Source organism: Teleopsis dalmanni, chromosome 1 (genome assembly GCF_002237135.1).
Source record: "Teleopsis dalmanni isolate 2A chromosome 1, ASM223713v2, whole genome shotgun sequence".
Taxonomy (NCBI): domain Eukaryota; kingdom Metazoa; phylum Arthropoda; class Insecta; order Diptera; family Diopsidae; genus Teleopsis; species Teleopsis dalmanni.
Genome location: NC_051846.1, coordinates 68,483,284 through 68,502,141, shown reverse-complemented (window position 1 = coordinate 68,502,141; position 18,858 = coordinate 68,483,284). Strand labels below are relative to the sequence as shown.

General features: G+C 30.9%; 2 protein-coding genes across 3 annotated transcripts; one reads left to right on the top strand and one right to left on the bottom strand.

The window, feature by feature from the left end:
• Positions 1-1,276: 1,276 nt before the first annotated feature.
• On the bottom strand, positions 1,277-11,136 carry LOC119687115 (alsin homolog). 2 transcript variants are annotated; one of them, XM_038101424.1, is made up of 10 exons: positions 11,031-11,136; positions 9,394-10,037; positions 7,600-9,342; positions 7,084-7,541; positions 6,882-7,024; positions 4,878-5,495; positions 4,332-4,823; positions 1,832-1,983; positions 1,582-1,757; positions 1,277-1,513 (listed from the first exon to the last, which is right to left on the bottom strand). In XM_038101424.1, exons 2-10 carry the CDS (start codon positions 10,034-10,036, stop codon positions 1,469-1,471), a joined length of 4,470 nt encoding a protein of 1,489 aa, XP_037957352.1. In that variant the 5' UTR covers position 10,037; positions 11,031-11,136; the 3' UTR covers positions 1,277-1,468. The 2 variants fall into 2 exon arrangements, with proteins under 2 accessions (XP_037957352.1, XP_037957267.1); XM_038101339.1 differs by lacking the exon at positions 11,031-11,136 and adding an exon at positions 10,119-10,398 and having other exon boundaries at positions 1,278-1,513.
• An 846-nt stretch (positions 11,137-11,982) lies between these two features.
• Positions 11,983-17,863, top strand: LOC119669113 (interaptin-like). Its single transcript, XM_038078897.1, has 4 exons — positions 11,983-14,139; positions 14,194-16,329; positions 16,389-16,505; positions 17,409-17,863. The coding sequence occupies exons 1-4, from the start codon at positions 12,214-12,216 to the stop codon at positions 17,655-17,657; spliced, it is 4,428 nt and encodes a 1,475-aa protein (XP_037934825.1). The 5' UTR covers positions 11,983-12,213; the 3' UTR covers positions 17,658-17,863.
• The last annotated feature ends 995 nt before the right edge of the window (positions 17,864-18,858 follow it).

The following is an 18,858-nucleotide window of genomic DNA, read 5'->3' as shown; positions in this document are numbered from 1 at the left end:
AATGTTATATATGTAATTATATATAATTACATATATATATAATTACATATATATATAATTACATATATATAATTATATATTATATAATTATATATGTAATTATATAACATAGGTAATTATATTTTTTTCTGCACAATATTTGAAACGATAAAATTATTAGCTATTCGTTTAATCACGAATATTTTGGAGATATTTTAAAGACGGTTTTATTTTTTTAGAAATTTAACTTTTGTTTCGGCAAATTCGTTTTTGTCTTCCACAGTAGAATTCCAAATATTTTGGAGATGATATATGTTTTTTTCATATACCACGCCTTTCTTCATACCTTCTCTCAGTCCAGGATATTTGTTGTATGGAAAGCAAAAGATATTTTAAAATTTTTTTCCTGTTGCAAATTTTCTGTTTGATGGTGAACAAAAGAATAAAAGTTTACTACATTAACAGAAAGAAGTAATCCTTTATGGTATTAATTATAATTACATTTAATTTAATAGTAAGGATTTTACCATATAATCACTATTCCTTCTTTATTCCGCCTCCCTCAACCACCACCTATCCACATACCAACTCATGTATTCGTTTTGTAAACCTTACATTTTATCTGCTTTACAAGTCCTAGCAGGCGACTACTTTAACAACAACAATAGTAAGGATATAACCATTAAACTTTATTCGGAAGCACACTGTATAACATTTTCTAGAGTTTATTTAAAAACGATTTAAATATATTAATAAGTACTTTACAATTTTTACTTAGTACTGTACGCGAGTAATTCAAGTATGCTTGAATTTTAACATTTTAATCGAATTCCATTGGGTATTCGAACATTTTCTAGCAGGTGAGATATTCGACAATCAAAATGTTCAAAGTTACGAATAGTATTTAAAAGAGCAATCTTAGTTATACATATTTTTGGTCTTATATTTTAACTTAATTCACTAATTTTTTTTGCTTAAAATAATTATTTAAACTTATAAATTAAAACGAACATTTACCATTTAAAAATTTGAAAACAAAATCTTTTATTTATTAATATATTTTCTTTATACATCATTTTTGTATATATTAAGGAATGGCTTTCTTTAAAGTTAAAGTCTAGCTAATACTCAATATATTTGCTCTGTTTTTGTTTATTTGCAAACAATATACATAGGTATATAATATTTTAATACATAAATACAGATAAACATAGAAGTTGTGAAGAGTAATGCACCACATTTAAAAACATTAATTATTTAGCTAATATTTACATAAATTAAAAAATAAAGTATTATATGAACAAAAATTAGTTTTTATGTATGTACAACTACTATATAATATTTAAACTATTGTAAATCCTTAATAATATGTAACAACGCAACAGTAATGTTAACAAATGTAGGCAAAGTAATTGCCTTTTATCAAATAACATTTCACATATTTGGTTAATTTATAAGCTTAAATAATTCTGAGCAATCGCATTTCGAACTAAGTTTTATTTAGTGGTTTCGCTGTTATGTGTTCATAGGAAGCCTAAAGCATAAAAAAATATTTATTAATAAAAAATATGTTAAAACAAAAAAGTATATATATATTTATACCTTTATGGTAGTATAACAATAACCTGCTAGACCATTCATTTCGAACTGAAAATTGGAGCCTCCTGTCAGATCATCGAGTAGAGCCAATTCAGCACCTAAGTGGGGAACTATAGCACGTAATACCAAAAATAATGTCAGTGCCATAATATTATCAGCGTCCAGTTTTATTGCATTTTCTAAAAAAAATTTAAAAAAAAAAAAAGCGAGGCGCTGAAATTAATCTTAAATAAGAATGGCAGATGAAAAGTACCTTGTTCAACTACTTTATGTGTATCAGTTATCAATTGCATGCACTTTTCTATCACAGTCAGCATGGCTTTGGGGCTATGTTTGATTTGAAGCTGCTGGAATGTTTGGATAGCTTCGTCAAACAGAGGGTGGTTAATTACTGGCAAAAATGAACTGAAAAAAATATATATTATTAGAAACGTCTTCTATTTCTAGAATAGTGTAAATAAAAATATAAATAAACGTATATAAGTAACATAAATATAAAATTATATAGATAGAAAAGTTGACCATAATAAAGAAGGATCAAACTTAACTTAATAATAATGATCGAAAAGTAAGGTGAAATTTTTAATTTCATCATTAACATGTGAAATCAACTGTGACATTAAAGTGAAATCACCCTAAACGCCTATTAACATCAACTGCTAAACAAAATGCGAAGAAAATAAAAGATTCAGCGTCTGAAAATGATCGATTAATGATTAGATATCTAACAGATATTATCACTATATTCATCTGAATCAGTCCACACCATTTTGAAAGATGTTTTGTGTCTGAAAATATTAAAATCTTGTTCCATTTTTTGGAAAAAGAGTTTTGCGTTAAAATCTGTCCAAAAAGGCCTATGACTAGCGGTATTAAATGAAATGCATGATAACTGCAGATAAGACTGGAATACGACCAGGAAACAAGCGACGAAACAACCGAATACTCTTCAAAAGTATTATTAACAGTTTTTTTTTTTCAATAATCAAGGTGTGATGCATTATGAATTCATCGTCGAGCCAAGATTTTAACAAGGAATATTATTTGAGCTTTTTAGAAGATTCTCGTGAAGCTATATATAAAAAGAGGTTATAATCGTTCTTGCTTCACAATAATTTTTATATTTTACACTATCGTTACTCTGATACTTTAAGATGACTTCGAGAAAAATTCGTATCGTTCTACAACTATTGTATTCGCTTAATTTTCCACCGTATGACTTATGGCTATTCCCTAAGCTCAAGTATCATTTGCGGGTTACTGTTTTTACACAATTAAGGAACTGAGAACTCAACCGTTCAAGAACCGATTGGAATGCACTTTAACAATTCTTTCTTGGATTGGAAAAAAACTTTGTATTATATATTGTATTGTGAGAGGGAGTACATTCAATGCCATCAATTCACCTTATTATTAATTTTGATTATTCATATTGATTATTAGATATTGATTATTGATATTGATTAATTTATTGATTTTTGATCATTATAAATAACTTTATATAAAAAATGGCATATAAGAGTATAAAAATTAATTACTAATTTCATGTATTTGTTTTTAATTTTGGAAGCCAAGTATTTTTGTTTTGTGGGACATGCTTTTTCATCTTGACAATCTTCATTTCTTGTTTTGAAAATTGATTTTCTTGCAATATTTTACTTTATGACATCATTTCACTTATAAAAATTGAATACGCTCAGCATAGAAATTTCTCCCCATTCTTTATTTACCATAATTACAACTGTTTGCTAGCTATATTTGATTAGTGTTCTTTCACTAGAGATTCCATCGTATTTAGAGATTATCTTAAGGGATTTGTTAAAATGAATTTCTAGTATTTAAACTTTTTTACAGATCTTGTTTGATAAACTTGAATTTCCATATTAGTCTGCATAACTGCTTCGAATTTTCTAATGAGTACTTGGCTCAAGCACGGTGGGCTGCAAGAAATCGAAACAAAATCAAACACTGAATAGATCCGTTGTTCAATTAGTTTGAACATCTCCAAGGAGCAGCTTAATTGTGTTCAAACATTTGAAGTGTTCGATCTTGAGTGTACTTGAACTGTTCGAACATTTTGAAGAACTTTCTTCCTTATTAATTATGATGTTACTTTATGTTATTTCAGGTATTATTTCAGTAATCTTCTACTTTACGGCAATGCTTCTTTCAATTGTTGATCGAGAAGATTTATTTCTTCGCAATATTTTACAGACATCCTTTAATATAATATTTTCATATCTCATTTTCACATTTTATTTTCTGAATGATAATTTGCTATATCTATTTTATATATATTCATCATTTCCTTCTTTCGGGCTTAACTGTTTAAAATATGCAAATTATTAAATACGAAAACATTATGTCCAATATCATATGTATTATTTAAGATTGTGTTAAAAAATGATAATTTAAAACACAATATATTATATATGGTATATATATATATATTAATAAAAATAATATAGTGGTTACTCCAATTAATGTAAAGGCCATAATGTAAAGGCCCTAATCTCATATTCATAAAAAATAACCACAAAAATAAACTTTCCGTAGATCACTGATACTAGATATTTGGCAATATCCAAAGCCACGATATGTATGGTCAACCATAAATTCACTTCATTAAAATGTAATATGTTTCCTCAATAATTAAAAATAAAAGTTATTATTTTAAATATAATAATTTGCCTCAATTTTCACCTCTTTATCATATATATTATATATATTATATTAAATAAAATTATATTTACCTGTCTAGGCCTAAGCATTTCGCCAATTCGTCGTTGTTTAACTTTTCTGCATACATTATATTTTGTCGATACATTTCATCCTTTTGGCTATATTTATTGGCATAAAGAACGAAAAGTATTGAGTAAATAGCGTTAGATAGTATGATGGGATATAATAGAGTTATATGCGATATAACTTCTCTGCTACTTTCAATTATGCAGTAATCTTCTGGAAGCGCAGGAAACATACTTCTAATAAATTTATAAACCCGTTTTGATATAGATTCCCATTCAAGCATAGCTTGTCTAGCCAATATTGGTGTAGGTTTTACTTTCCAGCAACCGTAAGATGTGTGAAAACAATTTTCGATACGTTGATTTAGCAAATATAGTGGATGGTAACGATCCTGAAAGGCTTGGTTCAGATAAGTTTTGATAGCGCTTACATCTTGTTCTGTCAATGAATTCATACCAAAACTGGGTATATAATCTGAATTATTTTGAGTTGTAAAACTATAAAAAAAAAAAATCAATAAAAATAGGGGGTAAAAATATCTAGTTATTTACCTGTTATTATTCAAACTTGTACTTAGATTTAAAGAGCTGTCTAAAGATGACGGTGAATTGAGAGCGGAATCATTAGTCCACATACTGAATTGTGTTCTCATCAAGCTATTTAACGAATTATTACCATCATTGCTAATATTCAATTCATCACTGTTGGAGCTATGCTGGTCATTTTGTTGAACTGCTGGCGAACTGCTGATATAGAAAAAGTCTGCATCATTGAGATCAGCGTCGTTTAGAGTTTCTTGTGAATGTGAAAGTTTAGCATTTAAGAAACTGTGACTAGCGTCCAGTATACTTGATTTCGCTGTAGTCAAAAGACTATTTGTTGATTTAATGCTAAGCTTATCAAAACTATTGGAATATCCCAGAGATATGTTTTTATTGAAATAACTGTTAGTTGACTGATATGGAGTATTCTCTTGTTCTAAAGACTTTTCGCGTTCTTTTTGCACATTCATAAAGCTGACAATGCAAGTCCAAATATTCTTTGTTGTTGTTATGCCATTGGAATCGTTTGTAGGCCTTTTTTTATATGCACCAAAAAATTGTTGTGCAAAATTGTCAAATAATGAACGCCATTTTCTATTGTTGTCCACAACGAGTTCACCGATGGATCTGAAAATAGAAAAAGAAACTTATTAGAAAACAAAAATAATATATATACTAAATTAACACAAATAATTCATATATAGATAACTACGAAAATGTACTATTTATTAGCCAATGTAATGATAGCAGGCGTCAGTTCGGAACGGACTCGAAAATTGGTGCAACCTACAAAGTTTTTCAGTAAATCCAAATAAATATACAATCGTTATCTTCATTAGAAACTAAAACCGTAGACTTGTTACTAATTATTTTAAAAAAAACCGTGCAGTTATCTTGAGAAGTGAATTATCTAGAAATGATCTTGAACAGTCTCCCATACATTAAAGATCTTTTAGAAGTATAGAAAAGTTTTGGGCAAGATTTGGAGTCTAAGCCTAGCCATTGTACACTGGCTTAACAACTGCCTAATCAAACTTATAATGATATATACTTCGGTAGTATAGTATCATAACTTTCATTAATTCTACGATTTTTTTTTTAGCCAGACTACAAAGGAAGATATTTCTCCGCAACCCTGCCGATGACTCCGTCACTAGTGTTGCTTTTAATTGGTTGCTTGATTCACTTCTCATGGATCTTTGAATCCGATATTTCGACGATAGCGATCATTAGGCTCAAAATAAATGGCAAAATTAGCTTTCAAATCAGCGCTCCCTATTTCTGATGTCATTGAATGATCATGTTTGTCAATTTCAATTTGTTTCGGACGAAGTTTTAGTGTGTTATTCCCAGAACCGTATCAATTGATAAGTTCTGAAATGTTGTTAAGATTAACTAATATCTTTTATACTTTCTGCTCCAAAATCTTCAGTGGTACTAAAGACTAACGATAGTCTTCTAAAGGATGTTTATGCCACATTGTAGGTAACTTACCGAATTATCGAGAGAAATGACACAAGAAGTATATCTGGAATGACAATCGAATTGCAATTAAAACTCTTGTAACCCCTAAAGTTATTCAAAGATGATCAGGGAATATAAAATGGAGAAGGTCATTTCCATTTTTCACTTTCAACAGAGTGTCATGGGCTCATTAAAATTCGCTCTTTTGTTCTCTGAATGTCAGTAATTCTAATAAAGTGTACTAAAAGAAACAAATGTTGACATTTATTATTGAACAACACTGCTTTGCCTAAGTGATGACGCACAGATAGCCTCGGCTCACATGAACAAATTTGAACCGACATATTTCTTTTTCTCTCACAAATGTACAGGCATGGTTGGCTGTGCATTTCGCTTTGACTTAACTTCATACGGTATATACCGACTGACTGAGTCTTTATTTATTGCATGGTTTTATAGTATTTTGTCTTGTGTATAGAACCTTAGAAAAACCTCTTGCGTAAATTAATATGAAGAAAAATATTTTGTTTTACACTCTAAATTACTCACTTCGGATATTTTGGGTATTGTATGTTTACCGCCATAGTTCCATTTACTATTCGAACCTCGTTCCAGTTGCCAGCAAGACTTCCGCTAAGTACATTACCAATGAGTTGCAAATTAGAAATATCACCATTGTCATTACTTAAAATCTGTAATATATATCACACAATAAATTTTAAAAGAAATAAAATATATATCACATAATTACATCGCCTTCAGAACGTTTATTTGACATGTAATAGGTGCCTTTACCATTGGGTCCACGCATAGTCAACTCTCCTTCGTAATAACATTCGTTTTCAAAAACTGCAATACCTGTGCCAACCATTTCATCATTTGCAAAAATACCCTCAAAATAGTTTCCATCCATGGTGATGCAGGTGCCGGCACCAGCACGCTTATTATCTGCAAACATACCCATGTACTTATCTCCAGTCACCATATCGTCCAAAACGCCATAACCACTTTTGGTATTAGCTTGAAATTCTCCCATGTAAGTATAGTAATTACTACGTAGCATTCCATGGCCATGAAAAAGATTATCACGAAAATAGCCTTCGTATTCTTCCTTGTCCTTCATTTCAAATTTACCATATCCATGAAATTTTCCCGCTTTAAATTCGCCTTCATACAAACCTACCGAAGGTAACAGCATCTTGCCAAATCCTGTAAAAAGAAATATTAACACACTTTGTTTAAATTTTTATGTTATTTGAATAAATACCTTCAATCTCGCCGTGTCTCATATTTCCATAATAGCATTTACCATCAGGATAGTCCAAGTAACAGTTACCATGCATAACCCCATTACGCCAACGTCCCTTTGCATGCACTCTTGCATATTTTGCATGATTTCGACTAAAAACGTATGCAGCGGTGCGCCTGCTTGACAATTTACTGCCTTCTGGCAGATGGAGAGCTGAAACTATGGCTGATTCCATCTGTTCGTACCACAGCATTTTGTTGGCAGGTGAATTTGCATTTAGCGTAAAGGTTCTTTCGGGCGTAATTACTTGAAAACTAGTCTCATTTTCCATCTTAAGCCACATTGCTACCAACGGATAAATGAGCACTTGTTTTCCAACTTGACACAAGCAATCCGAAAACAGAATGAAATGCAAACTCGACATAATAATACTGTTAGCTAATTTTATTGGCAAATTTGTCGAAGTTAGAATGACACGTCTGTCCATGGTACGGAATATTCTGAGCTTAGAGTTGCGCTCGTTACTTTGCCAAAACTCCAGTGTATTCTCAGCTAATTCCAAGTCGATGAGATTTTGTCGAGCAAAATCCCGCCACGAATCAAAGTGTTCTGTGAATTCATGTCTGGATTTCAGTAATTTTTCCAAAAACTCAATAATATTTGGGAATATCTGAAAGGGCTGCCGGAATACACATGGTAAATTTGTATCTTCGCGTTGATCAGGTGAGAGCGGTAGCCCAGAGAAAGTCTGAAATACTCTAACGGCTTCCGAAAACCCATCAATGCAGTAAATATCACAATAATTTTGGGTGTATTCCTTAAATATTTCTATGCATTCGCGATAGTATCTAATGAAGATTAAATCGGCAGGATTATCAAAATCATTTCGATAGAAACTTTCGAAGGACTTCACCACACTGGCCAGCATATACAATATCTTATGAAAGCTACAGTATAGGGGCCACAAATTCTTCAAGGGCATTGGAGCAGTTTTCTGTTGGTACAATTGTAGCATTTGCACCGTGTATCTGTACTTCAGCATGCATTTCATTTGTACTTGTAAGTTGCGAAAAATGGATTGGTAATCTCTCTGGAATTGCCGAAAATTATGGACAGTAAAGTCCTCAGTCGCAAGAAAGAGAGGAAATGAATTTTTGGTTGCATTGCCCATATAAAGCGTTAGAAAGTCTTTATCTAACAGCGGGAATTCATTGTTATCAAAAATTTCCTTGATAAGATAGGGAAGCATTGATTGATAAACACTAGAGCATGACTCCTGCTTATTGTTTTGAATAATTTTGTCCAAATTAAATTCCGTAGGAGAACTAATGTCGATAATTTCTGGTTTGCCATTAAGTTGTCCCTTTGTATTCAAGCCCCAATGGAAAAGGCGACCGTCCACAGAGCGCGCTACAGTGTATTCGCGGCCAGTTGAGATATTACAAACTCCTATATTTTCTAGTTTTTGAATGTTATTAACTGAAGTGCGCTTGATGTGATCGCCAGTACCCAGTAAGCCGTTATTTGACGCGCCAAACGTGCACACTTCTGTAGCCAAAAATCCGCGTCCTTGCTTTAGCATGCACTTCAGATTCACAACAAAAGAATGTTCTTCATCAGATTGATTTGATTTACTGCTAAATGAATGTAGGGAAGTATTAGAATTTAAGTCTTGCTTTTTTACAAAGCCATTGAGAATTTCCTCTGAATCATGGCTATGAGAAGTCTTAGCGTTTCCTCCAGGTAATTTTATATTATAACCTATATTGAAAAAGTTTTAGTTTTTACATTGGAACATAGCAATAAACTTACTTGTTCGTTGTTTATTTCTTGCATCCTGCAATTTAAATTCATCACTGTCATCATTTTCTACGAATAGTTGCTTTAGAAGTATCACAAAGAAATCATCGCCAGCTGCTACGTCTATAACCTCCCTATTTTCTTCGAATAAACGCAAATGTTGTGGGTGTGTCTGCGCTGAGATTTCACCGCAGCTACCCATGCTATAAATGTCACCACGGACAGTGATGAAGATGACTCCCACAGAGGAACAACATACACGTGATATTGCAATACCCTCTTCGGCCAGTTCTAATGGGTCAAATATTAAGGTTTCCCAATTGTCACTTATTGTTGGATTTGCCACGGATAATTGTTGTGTAAGTACCAGACCCGCATCTGTGACAACAAACAAATTGCGTTTGGTACGGCAAAAGTCCACATCAACGATCCGGGTCAGTTTAAGCTCAACGTGCAATGTTGAATTCACCTTTTCATACCGTGCCAAGTACAACGAGCCATCAATTGTGAGTAATACCAACAAATTCCCCTGTAGTTCACGTAGCCGTAACACTGGTGCACGCTCTAACGGTGGCACGCTCGACCAATGCAAATGTAGGGCTACGCCTTTATGGAAAACTATAAATGCTTCGTCATCAACATATTTTCCATTCATTCTACAATCAAAAGAAACATATTAGGGCTTCATTCACAAACACGCAATCAAAAAATCTTTTAACTGCAATTTGGACTATTACCTTTTGTTTTGTTTTTTTTCTTCAATATACCTTATTTATATAAATACGTAAAAATAACACATAACAAACACTTATAAACCTATACATATATAAATAATTGCACTCATAAACATTTATTCGTTATCTATTTACAATCATTGCCTCCATATAATTAAATTAATTTCACATATTTTGGTTTTCTTTCACTTCGCGATCAAAATAAAGAAATCAATTAAATGCGATGCAAACAAAACCTGATGACAAATTACTACTGCACACACCAGAGTGGCACAACAATAAAATTTTCACTGAATAACTGAAAACAGTACAACATCAGCTGTTGCTATTTATAATTAGGAGGCGCTCACACCAAAATAATGTTAAACATTTTAGTTTGGTTAATGTTCACATGTTAATGGTAACGTCCTCACTGGTTTGTCACAATTGTTACCTGAGAATTAATTGAAAATAAAAAAATGCTCATGACGATGTCATGAACAAAAGTGAAGAAGATGACAAAAGGACAGACATTAAGCATTATTCAATAAAAATTGATTTTGATAAAATAAAAAACGTTGAATTCGATGTTAAATTATTTGAGTTGTTTTAATAGATATAACTGTAATTTTTTCTCTCTAAGTAGCAAAGAAAATACTCGCATCTTACGTTAGAAAACATGAGAAGCAACAACAATACTTTTAAAATTTTCAGAGTTTCGTTTTACTCGTAAAAATTTTCGCGTCTTAAGTTTTAGTGCAGACAAATTCAAAAATCAGTCTATTGTAAATGTTCAATGGAAATATGTTTCAATCATTCGTTAAAATCATATGAACATTTCATTTACTAATAAGTTCAAAAATAATGTTTTAATGTTTTAAGAAAGATGTAACCGTATGTAATTAATATAAATATAAAGATTTGAATTTTAAATACCTATTTTCATTTAGGCGATGTATTAAACAAACAAGGTCACCGTTCAAAATTTTGATAAACTCAATTGGAATTTCAAATGATACTAAAAAAGTGACTTCGATGATTAAAGTTTAGATGAACTCGACATGAATTTGAGACTATACCAAAAAGATGACCTTGATGTTTAAAGTTAGAATACACTCGACTTGAATTCGATACGATACCACAAATGCAAATTTTCTGCAACCAGGTCTGCTAGTTTTAATTAAAAACCATAATTTGAATGTAAACGAGCAACAAATATTCGGATATGTTAAATATATAAGTATATAAATAAATAACCAATTTCTGAAGTTAAATTCAACTTTGTGTTACATTTTATTTAATAAAATAAAAGCAAATTTTAAATAACGTAAAAATAATGGCATTTCTGAGATAAATTCAATTCTAAATTATATATTATAATAAATTTTATAATAAATTTTAATTGTTAATATTTTCTTACCGAGAATGATGCGTCTTTATGACGAAAAGAAATTAATTAATAGTTAGTAGGGTTCGAATAGTAAAGAAAAGACAGACAAAAATTTAGTTAATTTATTGAAGTTTGGTAATTTTTGTGGAATTTCGTAGTCATAGTGTAAAACAGTTTTAATGACGTAAAAATCGCTAATTGAGTCCAATAACTCACTATTGAGTTAAATTTAAATTGTTCAGACGGTTTCAATTATTATACCGATATTCATTAAATTCCTATTTTCATTTATATGGATTATATTGGATTTAGCATAATATTATGTGTTAAACTACTAATTTAAATTATTTTTTTTAGTGTATGCCAATTATTTATTTGCGTGCTGGCAGCACTGCTTGTTTATTAGCAAACAGCTGTTGATACTTTGTCTGTATACCAAAAATAAAAATGAAAAGTTAAGTTAATAAATAAAAACAATTAATAATAATAAATAAAAATGCTATTAATAATAAATATTTAATACGTTTAAAGATAAACAAGAGGCAAAAATTTCATAAAAATTCAAAGTAAAATGATGGCGAAGTACGGCGAGATTACAAGGTCGACAAACAAGTCTTATACATCAGCGAAAAATAAATTAAATATATATAATGATATCATATGCAAATAAATTTGCATATTTTTGACCACTTTAAATCCAAATAAATGTATTAATTAGTAAGAACGGTAATGAGCAGCTCAAAAGAGAAGGAACAAAATTTGAATGATGAATGTGGAAGTGCGGCACCAGGCTGGAGCGAGTATCCACTCACATATACAGACAACACCAATATTTGCCCCACAACGCCGGACAGTAGTTACATTAGTATTGCTGCTGTTTCTTATGATTCTGGGAATTTTTCTAGCCATTCCAACGTAAGTGCCAACTCCAGCCCCTTTTTGGGAGTGGAATTACACAACCAAAATGTGTACCAACCATCACAGGAACAATGTGATAAAGAAAAAACTTTATTTATGGCTTTACAAGATGTGCGTACATTACGTAGCCAATTGGAGCGCCTTAGCAAATCTGAACAATGGTACAAAAAAGAGTTGCGTGCGCAAAAGTGTACACGTTTGGATGCCATGGAACGTTTGTATGCACAGGAACGTAAATATATGCAAGAAAACCAGCGTCTGCAGCGTGAATGCATGCGTTTGTATGAAAAATGTGCCAATATTGAAAAAGAATTTGAGGCTAGCAAGGTGAAGGCAGTTAAGCTCTGTGAAGAGCAACAACGCCGCACTACAGATTTGGCATTTTGCCAGGATGTGAGTGTTTTTGAAATTGAACAACAAAAGGCCATAATTGATGATCAACAAGTGCTAATAGAAGTTCTACGCAAACAGAAGCAAGCGCTGATAACAGACCTGAAACGTTTGGCAGAGGAAAGAGACGAGAAGATCTTGGAACTGCAAGTAACACTTGCTGGTTGTGAAGTGGATAATAATCGTATGGTCAGCAAATGCAAGGAGCTTATGCATCAACGTCGGGACTTACAAAGAACCATTGATGAAAAAGAAACAAAATTTTTAAGTGAAAATGCAGAAAAATTGAAAGTAGAAAATCTTCTTAGCGATTTACGCGCAGAACTGCAGATTAAAGAAGATTTATTAAAACACAAAGAGGAGCAAATACTAGAATTACAAAATGAATTCAAAAAAAATTTAACTAAAGAGGCGAATGTTGATGAAGTGCATCGATTGAGCATGACATATCACAAAGAAATCAATGATAAGACAAGGGAACTGGCACAATTGAAGTGTACTCTCATACAGTTGCGGGAGGAACTTGATTCATTTGGAGAGTTGAAAACGAAGAATGAACAACAGGAGCGACAAATAGAGCATATAAATTTTATGCTGGATGCACGCCAACTAGAGTTGGAGCAGTTACAGAAAACCAATGTGGAGAAAACGGAGCAAATTAATGAACTGCATGTGATATTGGAGCAACATAGAGGTGAGAAAAATGTTGCTTTAGAGGAACTTCTAACCACACAAACATCACTGAAGGCACTGGAAAGAGAGCTGATTGTGCTAAATGAGCAATATGCGAATCTATGTGCATTGCACGAGCGTACCAAGTTCGAGTTGGAGTTACGTATGATCGAGCAAGGAAAGTTAAATTTTAGAACAGAACAAGATAAGATAGAAGTGGAGCAGTTAAGAAGTAGATTAAGTACATATCTGAAACAAACTAGTGAGTTAAGTGCACGTATAGTTGAGTTGGAAGCTAAGCTGGATATGAAGGAGCAAGAGAAGGTGGATTTAGAAACGAGAAATAATGTTGGACTAGAGAATTCAAATCAAAATAAGAATATTGAGGTAATTGAGTTTGACGAGGAGCTTTTGTTGAGTGATGAAGTCGATAACATACCAAAAGAGAAGGATGAAATCAACTTTACGAAGATATCTGAAGTTGACTGTGATGATGAATTGAAAAATACAGAAGAAAATGTTTCAAAATTGAATATTATTGAAAATTTTAATGCTCTTGAAGTAAATAATAATAAACAAGTACATGTGGAGCTGCAAGAAGTAACCCCAGTAGATAATAAACTAGACACATTTCAAAGTGGTCTGAGCGAAGAAGGTGCATTGAAAAACAAAACTGTAAGTATTTAAAATAAAAAAAAATTTTTTTTTAACTATTTTTAATTTTTTCAGGATATTAAAGTCAGAGCTGTTATGAATAAAGAAAATGTTTTGAATAACTTGCTAAGTACAAATAATTCAAAAGTTGAAGACGTAAACTATTTTGCAGCAGTTTCACAAACACCACAAACAGTGCAAAGACTGGACAAAACCAAGCAACGAAACTCAGAAAACTCCTCACTAGTTGCAGAAAATGTAAGGGAATGTACAACGTTATGTCAAGAAATTACACGGGAGGAAATCGATTCCTCTAACCAAAACAGCGCTATGAATGCGAAAATGAAATTGTTCGAGACTTTAAAAGAAATTATACGAATACATAATGAACAAAAGGCGCCACCACAGTTTCAGGACATTGTTAGTCTCAGTGCTATAATGCAAGAAAATGAAGAATTGAAACAGAGTTTAGCTAAAGTAACTGAAAATGAAGAAATTCTCAAACTGCAAGCGCAGCTGGAAGATAAAGCGTTGGCTAAGGAAAATTTAGAGTTGAAATTGCAAAAACAATATGATGACATGGAGTCATTAAGAAAAGCATTTCTGAAAAAGGATGCTGAGTTATATAAATGCGAGAAAGTAGCTAAATGTAACGAGGAGCACAAAAATTTACTCGTAACTCATAACGAAAAACATTATGAAGAATTAAAAGGTAAATGTGATAGCTTACAAAATATAGTAAACAATTTAGAAGCTAGTAAATTAGCCACAGCACAAGAACTAAGCGCCTCAAAAACGCAAGCAGCTAGCGTGGCAGCACAATTTGAAGAGGCAAAAAAAGATCTTGATAAGCAGAACGAAATAATAGCCGCACAACAAGTAGAAATAGAAAACCTTACTAAAGCTGAACACATAACTCAACCAATTATTGAACAGTTTGACAAAGATATTCAAACAGATACAACTGATCTAGACAGCTGTATTGCAAATAAATCTTTATTAGCGGAAGTCGAAACGCCGACTAATACAAATAAAAAGGATGTTGCCACATATATACGTGGTGTTATACCTGTCTTCCTCGATGCAGAGCAACATGCTCAACTAACAAATTCGAAAAAACAATTAAGAATATTATCCCAGCCTGAAGAAGAGCACGATATGCTTCTTAACTCTGCCAATAAATTCTATAACGAAGAGAATTCCAAATCGGCAGAAATTAAAATTTTAAAATCAGACATTGTGGAACTGGAAGAGCAATTGCTTAGCAAAACTGTTGTAGATGTAGAAAATAACAAGAAGCGTATTGATATGCTAACAGAGTGTCTGCAATGTAAAAATGAAAAAATTCAGCAAATCAATGATTCAAAAGCAGATTGGGAGGAATTATTATTGGCCTTAAAACAAGCACATGAATTAGAAGAAAGCAACAGAAGTGAATTGGAAATAAAACGAGCGGAGTTAGAGGAACTCAATCAAATATTTGCCGAACAAAATATCGAAATACAAGATTTATTAAGATTGCTACAAGTAACCGATCAGCAATATCATACTGAACAATTAAAAGAGAAATCCAAATATGCGCAGAGTTTGGCAGTATTAGAAGAGACTTTAAAGGAGAAGATTACAGAAAATGAAAAACTAGAGTTTCTAATTGCTGAACTTAATTTAGATAATGAAAAATTACAAAATGATGTAAATGAAATTAACTATAAATTAGTTTCTGAACATGATGAAGCTCTGGCTCTATTACAAATCAAAATTGAAGCGATAACAGTTGAACGTGATGAATATCAGAAAAAAATACAAGAATTAAAAGATCAGCTAAGTTCACAGCAAGTAACTAAACGTAATGCAATATTCTTCCCAACAATTACTACGGACCTAGACCTTAATGAGGAAAATACAACACCTTCCTGTAGTGATAGTGAAACTACGATAAGTTCTAAATCATCCGATGATCATTTGCGTATACTGACAAAGGTACTGGAGTCAGAATATAAACGAAAAATACAACGTTACGATTTACACACAAATACTTTACTTAAAAATATAAAATCATTGAAAAAAGCACTAAGAGCTACTAAACAGAAAGCAACTTTATTGAGAGAACAACAAAAGAAGACCGAGGAAGATTTATCTGATTTACAAACAACCAAAAGGCTTTTAGAAGAGATGCGCCTCAAATATGAACAAAGTCAACTAAAAATAAAGGTAGTAATATTTTAAATGCATTTAAATAAATCAATAATTAATTATTTTATATTTTATAGACACTTGAAGAAAGTTTGGAGAATGAACGGAAGAAATTTGAGGCATCTGATTTTGGTAAATCAGCACGGGAAGATCCTGTGCATGAAGTGCCCAATTTAATTGACGATTATAAAAAGGTACTAAACATTTTAATCCATGACAGTCACGTAGGCAGAAATATTTTCTACAAACAATAGTGTTTCAATTAAAAATATTATAATTTATAACAGTTATGTAAATTTGTATAGTTGTGGTTTGTGCGTTAGTTTTATAAATGCACCCATTGTTTACGAGTAAACAAAAATTGATAAAATTCAAAATTTAAATAATTCAAATTGAGCGAAGTTGGGCTTTGTGTGTTAACAAACAAGTTCACGATTCATTTTTGACAGAGTACAATTTCTGACACTTGTAGTCTAAAAATTATATACGAATAATCAAATCAGTGGATATTTTCAAAAATCATATGAACGGTTATATAGAAAGATGTATGTATGATCAGTCCAAGAATTCTTCATTTTCTTTATTTGCCAATTCGATTTCGAATGTAGGCGATCATCACTCCAATAAACATTTTTTTTTTACACTACATTTAACTTAAATTTGTTAGAATTTCATGTTATGAATTCACCGCAATCTGGCCACCATGTTTTGCTTATACGAAGAATGTCTATGTTAAACCGCCTCATTTCTAAAATCGTGTTTGTTAACTTTCCAGCCTCATAAAGACTGCGAACATTCCATGTCCCAATTAGTAGTTTAATGGTTCTTTCACCTCCGGTGAAACTTACTACCCTCGATTGGCCGTAGACAGAGGGTTGCTTTTATTTACTTGTATAATTTACGTGGGATAGTACTGCAGTGGATTTCCGTTGTCTGCTGGATGCGTATTAAAAAGATAAAATAATAAAGATAATATTATTAAAAAGATAAAAAGATAATATTAATAAAAGATAAAATTAAATTTTTAGATTTAAATATTTTTTTCATTATTATTTGCTTTTTTTCTATACATTGTTTAAATTTTATTTTCTTTGCAGTTAATACAACAATCAGCTCTCACCACAGGTCGTCCAAAAACTAGTGCAGTATTAGATTTAATAAAGCGTAGCAATCAATGTGTGCCAAACTTGAGTAAACTCGAAACTAATATTTATGAATTAAGAGATGAGTTCAAAGAGTATATCATGAACTACACGCAGCATGGAGGAAAATCGCATAATTTTACAATACAAAAGGAAACACCGTCGTTGATGGAAGAATTATTAGCCGCTGCAGATAACTATTAATTAAGTAACTAAATTAGTTTAAAAAGTAAACCGATAACTAGTCTTTATTCTTTTAAAGTTCCCTTCAAATATTTTTGTTTAAGTTTATATTTAATATGTCATATTTATTTAAAATTTATTTTATATTTTGTTTATTATTTATTGATTTTAAACCCTTTAAACCCTAGAATGTGAAGGGTATTAAAGTTTCGAAGGGACTAAAACCAATCTGTCTTAAATTTAATTTATGATTTCTTCATATTTAGCATATAAGATATTTTTTATACATTTTATTTTTATTTTGTATATTATTATTTTGTTTATTTTTATTTTGTATATTTTTAATTCGTATATTTTTTTTATATATTTTTATTTTGTATATTTTTATTTTGTATATTTTCATTTGTATATTTTTATTTTGAATATTTTTATTTTGTATATTTTTATTTTGTATATTTTTATTTCATATATTATTATTATGTACATTTTTATTTTGTAAATGATTACTTTATATTTCTTTTATAATTAGTATATTACTTGCATATAGTATAATTATTATATTTTGTATATTAATCACGATTTATATATAATTTAGTAATATGCAGAATTGTTTATCTTTTTTTTGTTTTTTTCTTTATGCACAAAACGTGATAAAAAATGCACAATTTTGTTTTTGTAAACTATTTTGTTGCACTTTCTATACTTACAAAAATGTTAAATATAATTATAATACTTAAAAGTTTATATCGATATAATTGATAAGAATAAATTATATATAAATATTATTAAGAAAAGTTGTAAACCACATATATATACCTAAAGTGATATGGTTCATTAGTTTATCTACTTTGAACCATTGGTTTGATTTTAAATCGAATTGGTTTGATTTTATATCGAATTGCTTCGATGCCTTAAACTATTGGGTTGGTGTGAAGGCTCTATTCTCCACGTCAACGTTTTCTCACAGAATTTACAAAACTTCAATGGTTCGGTTGAATCACACTTAAAACTGTAAGGTTCCGGTACAAATAGTGTCCGTTCAGTTCAGAGCCGGTACGGAGCTCCGATTTAAACATGATTATATTAAAATTAAAAAAAGACGTCTTATATTTATTAAACAAACTATTTCTTAATGTAATATTTCTTACAGAATTTAATTATTGTAAAGTATTTACATTTAATTCCATATTTAAAATTATTTAGCCTGACTTACTACAATAAT